At 40.7% G+C, this 13654-nt stretch overlaps 1 protein-coding gene across 5 annotated transcripts in view; it reads left to right on the forward strand.

The window, feature by feature from the left end:
* The first annotated feature begins 2008 nt into the window (after positions 1-2008).
* Positions 2009-13654, forward strand: part of TUT4 (terminal uridylyl transferase 4) — a 73807-nt gene continuing 62161 nt past the window's right edge. For 2 of the 5 annotated variants that reach the window (XM_026651791.2, XM_026651795.2), the window contains exons 1-2: positions 2009-2101; positions 11809-12484. In XM_026651791.2, the coding sequence (XP_026507576.1) occupies positions 11923-12484 (562 nt within the window). In that variant the 5' untranslated portion in view covers positions 2009-2101; positions 11809-11922. Of the gene's footprint in view, positions 2102-5411; positions 5470-11808; positions 12485-13654 lie in introns of all 5 variants that reach the window. The other 3 variants (XM_026651792.2, XM_026651794.2, XM_026651793.2) reach the window with 3 other exon arrangements.

The following is a 13654-nucleotide window of genomic DNA, read 5'->3' on the forward strand; positions in this document are numbered from 1 at the left end:
TGCAAGTCTCAACTGAACCAGGAGGGAGCAGATTAGCTTGCAAAAAAATATATTGTAAAAATAGCATGATCCTTACATCTTGTCAAGAGCAAGTCTTGCCAGTGTGTGTAACATTAAATAAAGTTAGTGCAGTTATTTACTTATACATATGAAGTCTAAAGCCGTGTGTTATTTCTTCTACCAGCAGCATACACTATTTTCAGCATACACTATTTTCAGAGTAGCAACCTTGTTAGTCTGTATCCGCAAAAAGAACAGGAGTACTTGTGGCACCAAAGGCCTGGTCTACACTAGGACTTTAATTCGGATTTAGCTGCGTTAATCCGAATTAACCCTTCACCCGTCCACACTACAGAGCCAGTTAATTTGAATTAAAGGGCACTTAATCGATTTCTGTACTCCACCTCGATGAGCGGAGTAACGCCTAAATCGATTTTGTTAATTCAAATTAGGGTTAGTGTGGCCGCACACCACCGAATTAATGTGGTTAAAAACCGAATTAAGGTGCTTAGTGTGGCCGCGCACAATCGAATTTATACAACCTGTTTCCCAAATTCGAATTATCTAAATTCGGATTAATCCTGTAGTGTAGACATACCCTTAGAGACTAACAAATTTATTTGAGCATAAGCTTTTGTGGGCTACAGTCCACTTCATCGAATGCATAGAATGGAACACACAGAAAGAAGATATTTATACATACAGAGAACATGAAAAGGTAGAAGTAAAGGGTTTTTTTCTCCTGCTGATGATAGCTCATCTCAGTTGATTGGCCTCTTACAGTTGGTATGGCTACTTCCACCTTTTCATGTTCTCTGTATATATAAATATCTTCTTTCTGTGTGTTCTAATTTCAAGAGCTTCTTATGAATCTCTTGAATGGCACTACATTAATCCTTAATTCCCCTTTTTCTAGGGAGGCTTCGGTGTCAATGCCATAATCGCCTGCTGCTCATGAGGGGCAGCCAGCGCTGGTTCACCAAGAGATTTTGACAGGTTTCAGAGTAGCAGCCGTGTTAGTCTGTATCCGCAAAAAGAACAGGAGTACTTGTGGCACCTTAGGGCTGGTCCACACTTACCCCCCAAACCGAAGTAAGGTACGCAAATTCAGCTACGTGAATAACGTAGCTGAATTCGACATACCTTACTTCGACCTTACCGCGGTTCAGACGCAGTCCACACGCGGCAGGCAGGCTCCCCGTCGACTTCGCGGTACTCCTCTCGCTGAGCTGGAGTACCGCAGTCGACGGGGATCACTTCCTGGTTCGATTTATCGCGTCCAGACCAGACGCGATAAATCGAACTCGGAACTTCGATCCGCAGCCGTCGAACTACCGGGTAAGTGTAGACTAGCCCTTAGAGACTAACAAATTTATTAGAGCATAAGCTTTCGTGGGAGATTTTGAGCTACCTAAGCATCTGCCCGCTTCCCTCAGTGCAATGCCAAGAGCGAGCCCCACAAGCCAGTCATGCCCTTGTGGGCTGGGAAGCGGCCGCCAGGCTGTAGGGGCCCAGACCCAGTCCCCAGCTGGAGAGAGGCCAAGGTCAGGTGGAGACCAGAGCGGTTTCGTGATGGGGGGGGCGGGCACTCCCCCCCAGCAGACACCAGGGCCTAAGGCAGAGCAGTAGGGCTGGGTCCCGGCAGGCCCCGCTTGGCGAAGACACGGGACAAACCCCGCAGCCGGCTGCCTCGACACGGCAGGCTCGGAGCCGCCTGGGCGGGGGTGCGAGGCCAGGAGAGGAACCGCCTCGGGGCTGCATTGACAGGGGCCCCATCAGACCGCCTCGTCGGCCCTTTAAATCCCGGGGTGGCGGGGGACAGAGGTTTCTCTACGGGTCAGCCACGCCCCCTTTCCCCTGCAGTGGGGGGGTCAGGGTCTGCCCCGCCTCGAGCCCCCCGGGACGGGGGGAGGGGCAGGGGTTGGAGGTGCCGCCATCCCCCTCCCTCCGGGCAGGCGGAGGTGTGAGCCCCCTCCCCCCCACAATGCAGTGCGCGGCGCGACTGACATGGCGGCCGGGCCAGATTGAGCCGCTCGCATCGGGGCCTCCAGAGCCGGGCATGGGGGGGGCGCAGCCTCAGCGCCCCTAGGGCAGCAGCCAGGTACCGGGCTCGGGGCGTAGGGGAGGCTCCTGGGAGCCCCGAGGCCTTTAGAGGCGGCCGCTGCTCCCCTCCCTGCTTCTGGGCTCCCCCCTCTGCTGGGGGCGGCGGCTCCTGGGGACCCCCTCCCGCCCCCAGGCCTTCCCCGCGGGGGCTCCCGCTTACCTGGCCCCTTCCCTTCGCCGCTCTGCTCCCGGTGCCCGCCTGTGGTAGGACCCGCCCTGCCCACCGCTGCTGCTCCCGCTGGGGAGGCTCCGCAGTTTCTCTCCCTGCTTCTGGTCTCTCTCCTCTGGGGGGGAGGGTGTAAATCCCTATGGAGGGGGCAGGTGCGGGCGCTAAATAGCCCCTGGGGGTGGGAGCCTGGGGCGGGCCTGCTGTGGAGGCCCTTGAGTGGGAGGTATGACAGACAGGCACACAGCCTTAGCAGTGCTCTGCCTTTCCCCCGTCCCCTCCATCCAAGGAGGGCCATGGCTGGCGAGAGGAGACCGGTAGCCCCATTCTACAGCTGGGGACGCTGAGGTGAAGCGACTTGCCCAAGGTCACACAGGAAGTCCATGTCAGATCCCCAATGCAAAAAAATCTCCCAGCTCTTGATCCTTGGCTATAGCCAGGGTGCTATGCTTCATGTTTATTAATACATTACTCTTTTACAGATATGTTTTCATAGCCTGTTCAAGTGATTGTTTTCCTCCTCACTTGATCTAAATGTATGTTTGAGAAGTAACAGAATTGTTCATGCTTCACGTTGCATAAGAAGAATCCCTCCCCCTCCCATTGGCCATTCTTCCTTGGGTATATCTTGACAGGTAAAAAGGGTGTGTGTTTCAGTCGTGTTTACTTAGCATGACAGAATAGCCTTGTTAAGATGCAAGCTAACGTGTTTGAAGCTGTGTTAGCTGGCCATGTTGCAGTCTGGGTTCCCCCACTAGACTGTAACCCAGCCAGTGAATGCAACTTCAAATTTATTAGCCTGCATCTTAACATGACTTTTTAGTTGTGTTAAACTAACTCAGTTGAAAAACATACACTTTTGCCCATCAAGACAGGGCTTTCTTGATTTTTAACCTCCATGGTAATTCATTATTTTAATGTTACATTTGGAAGATAAACTGTTGGGGGTAGGCTTTATGTGGTTTGTAAACTGGCATAATTCCCTGCTTTCTTCTTAACCAGTTGCATTGTATTTTAATCATTTTAGGATTTCCCCTTGTATTCTCTAATATCCTAGGAATTTTAGTGACAGTTACTGCACTCCGGTGCTACTTTTAAGGTTGTAAGAACCATATTAGCTGTTTCTAAATCATGTACTAAAGTTTTGGGGGTAATGGAGTGGAAGGGATCTTTCTTTCCTAGAGTATATAGTCATCCATCCTACAAGATTCCAATATTGCTTGCAAACTGTACACAGGGATCACTTTAGCTACTCTTATCCTGCCCTTATGTTGGCTTAAAATAGGTACAAATGCAGCTGAATGAATACATGCTTTTGCCATATGTAGAGGAGTTGTCAATTGGCGGAAAATGTCAGGTTACTTTGAACCTTCTTTTAAAGATGTCTCAAAAAGTAGCAGTAAGCACTGAAGATAAAGCAAAACAGGCAGTTGTAGACTTATTTTCTGAAATATTGAGTTAATCATTAGAGAGGGACTGTCATACGAGGTACAATATTAAATTATATTTAAACAGGGATTTAATAACCTTGCATGTGCTGTCTCTCACTACTTCCTGCTGATTTGGGTTCCTGGACAATATGCATTAGATCCAGGATTCCTCCCTTCTGTTTGAATCTACTGAGAAGTCATAATATTTCTGATTTTCAGTGAGACTTGTGCTCGTAACTCACGTGGGTGCTTTTGATAATCCATCCCTAAATGGTTATAACATTATTTCCATGATGAGGGGTGACCCACTCAGCCACAGAAGTATGACTTAATTGCAGCATCTGCCAGAAGAAGCTAAGTTTGGAGGAAGAGAGCTCTTATCCAAACATATCAGCAATTCCACCTCCTGCAAAGTAATTGCTTTTTATGTAATAGTTCTGCCAAACCTACCACAGTATGCAAGTCCCCCTATAAAGGTGATTTTTTGGGTGAAATTATGGCTGCCCTGTGCAGGTAGGAGGAGTGGGAACAGGGAGTCCCTTTCTCCACATGGTATACCTCCAAGACCTCCATAGGAACCAGCCCTGCTGTCTGCACTCTGTAAACAAACACATGGAAGGAAGGTGCCTGCAGTACTGAATTACTCACAAGGGGTATCTGGATAGTCAGGGGACAAGGCCATGGTGGTCTTGTTCTACTGATGCAGAGAAGAATGCATGGAGATCTGTTTTGGGAAGAGTTTCAAAAGGGGGAATGGGGGCACAATTTGCCAATGAGCACATTTCCCTCCAACACCCCTGAAAGCAAAACACCTCCAGCCATTGCCTCTTATGAGCTGGACTTCCTCTACTCTGTTGTGGCTCTGCCTGTAGAATAATAATTTTGCTTTTTGTAGTCACAGTGTTCTTTTTATAAGCCAGTGCAAAAACTTGTACAGCTGTGAGTAAATCCTAATGTTTTCTACGTATTGGAGTATTGGTCTTTGGTATTCTTTTCTAAATTTCAAAGTTTCTCTATTATCATTGTCCCTGTCCCACTGAATGAACTGTAGAAGAGTTTAGCATAAATTACTAACCACACACAAATTAAAGTCCTGATCATGCCACTGGCTCATATGAACCCAGTTGCAGGATCAAAGTCTAATGTATTACTCAATATTTATACTTCTTTTTACACATTACCAGTCAATGTACTGATGCAACCTAAACTATGAGTTGGTGATAGTCACAAATTGTGTTTAATTTGTGGATAATTCAATAATTTTCTCTTGAACTTTGCAGTATTATAAATAAAATAAAATAAATGGAGATATCCTATCTCCTAGAGCTGGAAAGGTTATTGAGTCCAGCCCCCTGCCTTCACTAGCAGGACCAAGTACTGATTTTCCCCCAGATCCCTAAGTGGCCCCCTCAAGGATTGAACTCACAACCCTGGGTTTAAGTAGGCCAATGCTCAAACCACTGAGCTATCCCTCCCCCCAAATTATAATTTACGAAGTTATTGTACACTGTCCTTTGACTTTAATGATCCTGCAAGTAAACCCAGTTTTTTTATTCAGAATCACACATGTGCAATTGTATATACAGTACATTGTTTCTAATTAGCCCCCTTTGGCTATGATGTTACAACAAACCTATACTTGAACTAATTTTGTCTGCAGATGAAATTCAATCAATTTCCATTATGAAATCAGCTATCTTTTTCTGTTACAGTGAGGCTGACAATAATAGCTGATATTCCTAAGTGCAACCATTGTGAAGCAAGGCTGAGGTAAAAGCCTTTTATAAAAACTTTTTAAAATATAAAATTGGCAGTGCTAAGTAGCTTCAGAATTTATTTCTTTACTAAAATAAGTGTTGGTTTGTGAGACTGCTATCAATAGTTTGTTTGCAGACTGCCAAGGCTCGGTCTGTATACCAAAGTGTTTTAACGTATTCTTGCCACAGCTTTTCTACCATACAGATTCCTATGCCAAAAACATGTCAGCTGCTTACAGTTAATTCTAAAGTAATACATAGTTTGTGGAGTGCTTTGAAGACAAAGTGCTGTCCTGTTTAAATGGTGTGGTAGAATGCATTCCTGAAACTTATAAAATACATACATATTTTACTGGCATTATTACAATAATACTTAGCACTTACAGGGCCTGATCCAAAGCCCACCAAAGTCAGTGGGTCCAGTGATTTTAATGGGCTCTGGATCATGCTCATAGTGTTTTTCCATCTGCACAATACCATAGCAAGATGAACTGTAACTAATGGTCACAACACCCCTCTATGATAGGGACATATTTTTAGCTTCATTTTACAGGTGGTGAAACTGAGAGAGAGATTGCGACTTGCCCAGCTGCAGTGAGAATTATCAATGCAGGAATTAGAATTTAGGAGTCCGTGGCTGTTAGTCCTGTGCTGAGACCACACACCCCTCTCTCTCTCTGACTTTTTCTTCTTTACCCAGTATGAAGAATGACAACTCAGAAAAAGTATGTCTTTGCAAATAGAAATAACTTGTAGTAAGCATATCTTGTAAATGATGACTATCCTGTATGCTTTAGAGATTTAAGGAAACAATCTTAATGCTTGTACCACATCTAACTGCTAAATTTGGCATCAAACAAAATTGTTTTATTTACATCAAGCCAGTGCCAATAGGCAGCTGTATAATGCAGGTATAAAGCATTTGATCCATGCTGAAACTTTGCATGGAATATTTTCTATCAAAGTCTGAACTTGGAACAATACTGCCAAAACTATTTGCCCTCAGAGTTAGGGTTGTAACACTGTTAAAATCATAACTTCTTACTGGATTTGTTGTAATGACAAATCTTACACATTATGCACATTACATTCTCCTTCTGCTCTTCCTGTTTGATTGGAGTAGGGTTCTTGTTAGTTCTTAAATATTGGTCTTTCTCATAGAAACAGTACTATAATGTGTTGTCCCTCAGCATTTACATTCATTAACTAAAAAATACCTATGTCCTGGGTTTATTGGTGGTGGGTCCTTAAATCTAAAGAGCTGCAGTCACCAGTAGCCACTGACCGTGCCTCTTTGAATTTTAAATCTCCTTAATTTTGGTTTCATAACCTAATCCAGATCTAATTATATGAATGGAGATTTAACTGCTCTCAACTGTATGATAAGAAATACTTTGTTATCATAATACTTTGTTGTCATAAAGTATGATAGAAGTTTGAATGGTTTGTATAGGCACCCAGGCACAAGTGTGGACCAAGCCATATACAGGCTGGGCACAAAGTCCATTTAATCCCCCCAACCCCTCCCCAAGTATGTTGGTACAACAAAATCAGATACAAAATGTAAAGTTTTAAAAGGATAGTTAAAGTGCAAAATTTAACTTTTTTTTTTTGGGTGGGGTGAAAGATTTTACAAAATGCTAGAAATGTCTCCATGAAATGTAATAAATCAATAAAAAGAGCTTTTCATACTGTTTGGATTAAATATTTCTCTGCAGTTTAAAGACTGTATTTGCTAATACCGACGGCTGAGAGCCAGGAAGTGAAACTTACAAGCTGTCAAGAAACAAAAGTGAAAATGTCTAGTTCTTTCATTGTGCAAGCCAAATGAATTGTAAAAATGGAGAAGAGTAAATTAGATTTTATATAGTCTGTCAATTATAGTAATGTAAGGAAGTATCTTTTAAAGAATTTGTTTTATATGATTTTTTAAAGTTATATTATTCAATTTATGCTATAATTAGAAAATCTAAGTACTCTTGAGTAAGTGTTGCAGCAGTGCAGCAAATGAAATTCCTGTAATAATTGTACAAGAAGGACCAAATTCAAGCCTGGCACCATTAAATGGAACTCTGACAACAATGGAGTTGTACTTGCTTAGCCCAGGGCTAAATTTGGCCTCTGAAATATTCACCTTTTTGCAGCCTTGAAAATACCCAGGTCTTAAGGACTGCCCATTTGTTTTCTCTTATAATTGTCTCAGAGATAAAACACTGCTGTACTTTGGCTGTAATTAACTTAATTTTGATTATATTCTCTCTGTCAATATGTAACATTATTATAGCATTCAAGTTCTTGTGCTGTGAGGGTCGAGGTGTTTTAAAGGTGACAGAAAAAAATCCAGCTGAAGGAAATCTAAGGAAATGTATGGTTATCTTGATTAATATAATTTAATATTGATATATTTTATTGTCCTCTTTCCTAACTACTGCAAGAAAATCTATTTGAGTGGCAACTTAGCTGTGGACTCACGTTTTCAAGGAACTCGACCTAGATCACCAAACTGGCTCATGTTAGTCACTGAATAGCCTTTAGCTAATGTAAAATAATGACTTTTGATCACTATCTGTGTTGGATTTGAGGCAGTGACCTAATGGTGAAATTACTCCATTATCAGTCCCTTGAGCCATCCAGTCCCCACAACTAACAATAATGATTTAAAGTAATTAAAAAATTAAAACCTGATAAATAGTGGCCTGCTAAGATATGATCAGACTTACTGCCAGTGTCTCTAGTGCTAGTAGCTATCTTGTTTTCAACTTTTTCTGCTATTTTTTTTTACTTTAGCAGCAATTTTATGAACAAAGGAGAAAAAAGAGGCAAACTTACTTTTTCATTGAGTGTTTCACACGATGATGGTGGACTTGTTATTCCATTCTAAAGATAAATATACAACCCAAATTGCAATATCTGTCAAGCAAAGATAGATAAGCCCACATCACTAGTTTGGAAAAACACTTTTTATTATTTATGTAGAAGCAAGGCAATTGATAGAAATGAGTCTTGATTTTTAGTAAAAGCACAGAGCTGTTGCCATCCTGCTGTTGCAGTATTGATAAGCACGCTTCAGTTATGTTGTTTAGAATACAAATTAAACTTTACATCTCTGATTTTTGGTATTGGTGTTGCTAGCAGTAACCAATATTAATAGCTGTTAACTGTCCATGTGTTTTCAGGTTGTACTATAAATTACAGGTTCTAATTCCAGTCAGCCTATGCAAGCTTTACTTCAATGGCTTTTATCACTATCAGAAAGTCTATAAATTCAAGTATTTTTCAGGTGCATGAAAGTCAGAAACTGACTAGAAATAAGAGTGAAACTGATTAGTCTATTTTAATGGTCGCAAAATAAATAGTAATAGTTTAGATTTTTAAAATTATTTGAGTTTTAATCTAAAGTCTTATTTGTAACATAGGAAAATTTAAAAAATAGAACATTTTTTTAACCTGACATTGTCCATTTAACAGATATAACATTTTCACTAGTCGTTATAGCAGTGCTTTGTGCCTGCCAACTGGTGGTCAAACACTAGAACAGATTTAGCATATTAGCAGGGTTCCCAGTGCCAGTTTGGATTTGCTGCTTGCATATTGTCTCAGCCAAGACTCAAAATGGGACTCTGGTGCCTCATAGGCAGCCATTCTATTAGGTGAGGCAAAAGGGAGAGAGAGCCAATAGGAATTGCATTAAACTCACTGTGGCTGGAAGTTTTGGTGTGTATATACTATGAAAAGGAACTGAAGTCAGCTCTACATAGATTGATTTGGTCAACTCTAGTATTCTAATTCCACAACACACACTAACAACACAGAGCTGACTGACAGATGTCTTGAAGGACTTTTTCCAGTAGTATTAAATCTCAAAGAAAATCCTACAGAGTTCAAAATTACAACAACTAAAACCCATTGGGCCAAGAGCTAGAGTTAGAGTAAAGTGTAATAACACTTTAATAGCTGGTAGTTGTAATATCAGTTCAGTATATTTGAGAGAATCTTTTCTGCCTGTGCATTGGAATGAATTTGATAATCTGTAGGTCATTTCTATGTTCATTTTATATGGCTTTATGTAAAACTGAAGTTGATGACTATTGAAACTTAACTTGACAAGACCAATTTTTGACTTTATTTTTATTTTATTTTTTTAAAAATCTACATGCTCTAACATAACCAATTGAAAACAGTGATAATATGCCTTCTGTTTATGGAGAAAGTTATAGCTGAAATATTGGACAATTATTATTCTTCCCTTTGCTCTTGAAGAGGCAAAATACACAGTAAATTAAAACTACTGTATATGCCTTATAGATGTAGGCCCAAAATACAGTGTGGTGGTGTTTGTTGAGGTTTTTTTTAAGGTAAGGTTTTATAAAACCAGTCATATAAATACATGGTTTCCAACAGTTTCTAGTATGGAATTTAAACCTTCTCCTGAAGTGCTTGCTAGCCAAAAAATACAAATTAATGAGTCAGAAAGTGAAAATGATTAGTCTATTTTCAAGCTGAGAGAAATGCTGAAAGTAAAATATCATAAGTGACTAATAGTACATTAGCCTTTTATATGTTCAGTGTAGATAATCTGAGGTTTTATAACACATATAAGGAAATCTGGTTTTTACAAATATATAATTTTAACCTGATTGTTCCTTCCATTGTAATTTTTTAATGAAGTTTTGCATGAATTACAATGTAGTAAAATCTAGTGGTTTGAACTTAAATACCATTTAGTCCAGGGGTGGCCAACCTGAGCCTGAGAAGGAGCCAGAATTTACCAGTGTACATTGCCAAAGAGCCACAGAAATACGTCAGCAGCCCTCCATCAGCCCCCCCCCCGCTCCCAGCGCCTCCCACCCACCAGCAGCCCCGCTGATCAGCGCATCCCCATCCCTCCCCACACCTCCCGATCAGCTGTTTTGTGGCGTGCAGGAGGTTCTGGGGGGGGAAGGGGAGGAGCGAGGGCATGGTAGGGTGAGGTGAGGGCATGGGAAGGGGTGGAGTGGGGGGCAGGGCCTGTGGCAGAGCCAGGGGTTGAGCAGTGAGCACCCCTCAGCACGTTGGAAAGTTGGCACCTGCAGCTCCAGCCCCAGAGTTGGTGCCTATGCAAGGAGCCGCATATTAACTTCTGAAGAGCCGCATGTGGCTCCAGAGCCACAGGCTGGCCACCCCTGATTTAGTCAGTCTTATAGTTTTTTCCCCATAGAACAATATGGGTACTTCTTTTGATGGTTAAGTAAGCACCCATAAATTCCCCTGGTTGCTACCCACAACATGTAACATAGTAGGTAAAGTGTCAGCTTTACATTTCAGATTCACATATTGCTGGAGTTACATATTTAATTGTCCTTTTGCCTGCATATTATGGATCACTCAATTCTCAGCACTTTATAATACTTATCATACCAAAATTATTTAGACATTTGTATTAGTGCTTATCACAAATCCATCTCCTTGCTTCACATTAACACAAACAATCAGTTACAAACAAACGGAATCCTACTGCTTATCAGTCTTCCCATTTACTGTTAAATTAAATTGAAAACCTGGTCAAACAAATAAGTCCTGTACCCCAGAATTGAGTGCTGATGATGCCCTCCTCAAGGAATCAGGGTTCAAAGGGGTTTAGCTAATCTGAGGTTAGGTAGACTATTTAGACAACTCTAGTGGTTGAGGAAGCAACATATTATATAAATTAATATATTTGTCATGACATTTTGTCTGAGTAGTTTATATCCAAAAGCTTATTACCAAAGGTTCTGTGCATACAGGCGCTACAGTAAATAGAGGGCCAAATCCATGCTTCTTAACAATTTGAGTGCTAGAAAAAAAAATATTTTTCTTGAATTGATAGAACTGAATTAGCTTTCCTCAGAGGCTGATTTTAGTCATACATTTTATTAGAGTAATTTTGTCTGTGTGTTTTTAATATTTCAATTAACTTATTTTCCTCATTGTAGTTATAGTTTTCCTTAATTCTTACTGCTTTTCTAAAGCCAAAAGAAGAGGAGATGTTATCTGATGACAGATATTCAATATATAACACCACAACAACAATGTAGAAAAGAGAGAAAACAGACCTGGTGACAGTTTAAAACTGTGTGAGAGTTTTCTTGCTGCTGTTTTGTCTCTTCCTTTCCCCATTAGGAAAATACTCTTATGTCTTTCTTTATTTTACTTTAAGAATAATATAAATTTTATTGTTGAAAACTATTTTTGGAAAGTGCTTCTTTCTTTCATCAAAATTCAATTCAATACATTTTCTTACTCCTTAGAGGGAGGTCTGTTTAATACATATTTTCTTAGAGTTTTGATATTGTTCCTGTCATATTTTTTAATGCTTACTATTATTTTTCCTCAGCAGACAATCAGCCAGTTTCCCGTGCCCAAACAGTCGATTTTAATCAACATTATATTACTGGAGAATTGCGTTTCAAGCAGTCTCAAGTGACAGAAGAAGCAGGTCTTCACTATAATGGAAGAGGCCAAGAGCTCAAAAAATGGAAATCATGACCCAAGAAAGTCTACCCGTGTTGTCTGTGAAGAAGGCAAAGCAGTCAGAGTTATAAACAATCAGAATTATAAACACAATAGAAATGATAAATCTGTAAAAGAAGTTGGGAGAAGTTCTCCAAGTGGGAGCAGTAGCAAAAAGAGTAAACAAAATGATGTTTGTTCTGAAAAATCAGGAGAAAATAAATCATGTAAAGTAAATAGTTGCATTCCTGGATCTAAAGATATGGGGTCAAACCTTCAGGATCGAAGTCATGGCAAAGCAAAAAAAATATCTAATTTACCAGCAACAGTAGAAAACCTGAAACAGACAAAAGTTCAGCAGACAGGAGAAAACTCTCCAAGCTCCCATATTTCTGGGAATGGAATCAGTATGGAAACCTTACCAGCTACACAAAGAGGGAAATTGGTATTGGAAAATCCACCAGGAGTTCATATGTCAAAAACAAGCACGGATCAGACTGGTGACTCTGGTAAGACAGTTTCAAATCAAAGAACAGTGGAGCACAAGTCTGATGACTTTAGTAAGTATTAAAGCACACTATTTCATTCAGGTTTCTTCTAGAAATTGTTAACAATCTGAAATGGGCTCTGAAGTATTTCTGCTTTGCATATCTTCTCAGTTACATACAGAAAATCATCAAGCACAGTTACAAAGAGTGTACTGTGAATAGACCCTTTGTTACTTGGAGAATAAAGGTCAGATGAATAGCATTTAACTAAATTTCTTTTCCATGTTGTTTAAAAGTGATTATGCAATATTTTAAATTTATTTAGAGCCACGTTTTAACTGATTGTGTGTCAATTTCAGGCTATTTTGTGAAATTAGAAAATATTAAAACAGAAATCTTCAAAATATTATGCTATCTTACCTAGAGACCTATTAGTAATACTATTTTAAAAGTGCAGACAAAAATCAACTACTTCCAAATTTAAGAAAACTTCCCTGTAAGCATCAAGAAGACACACACTCTTGCCTTTTACCTGATTGCTATGCTATTTTTGTTCTGCAAAAGTCTTCAGACGGTGCTTTGACAGATGGCTTCTTTTCAGTCTAGATACTTCCAGCAGCCACTCTTGTGAACCCTCCGTATTTAAGTCTCCTTCAGCTTCAGAATGTAATACATGCATCAGAGTTCATTTCCTTCTGAGTTAGCCCTTAGTTCAGGAGTTTTCAAACTGTTTCAAAGTGTGGCTTTTAATAGAAATGGTTCATGAGCCACTTGCCAGGGCCGCCCGGGGGGGGCCAAGTGGGGCAATTTGCCCCAGGCCCCGGTCCCCACAGGGGCCCCCACGAGAATATAGTATTCTATAGTATTGCAACTTTTTTTAATGGGAGGGGCCCCTGAAATTGCTTTGTCCCAGGCCCCCTGAATCCTCTGGGCAGCCCTGCCACTTGCCATTGTGAAGACTGCTTTCCCTTTTGTTTGTGGTCAGACTACATCCCTGTGGTAAATACAGCAACTACTGATGTGGAAAAATAATATTAGTAAAATATTTAATGTGTTTTTAACTGTCTTAAAATTTACCAGCAAGAACCAGTTTGGAAAATATGTGACCAGCCAGCTATATGTAGAACGCCAGCAAGTGTTGCATGGACCACCAGTCATCCACAGACCATACTTAGGAATCAGCTAACTAAGCAATTTCCAATCTGTGTCCCCAGGCTAGCTATCTCAATGCCATCTTCCCCT

The sequence above is a fragment of the Terrapene carolina genome, unplaced genomic scaffold (assembly GCF_002925995.2).
Source record: "Terrapene carolina triunguis isolate 2854851 unplaced genomic scaffold, T_m_triunguis-2.0 Scaffold103, whole genome shotgun sequence".
NCBI lineage: Eukaryota > Metazoa > Chordata > Testudines > Emydidae > Terrapene > Terrapene triunguis.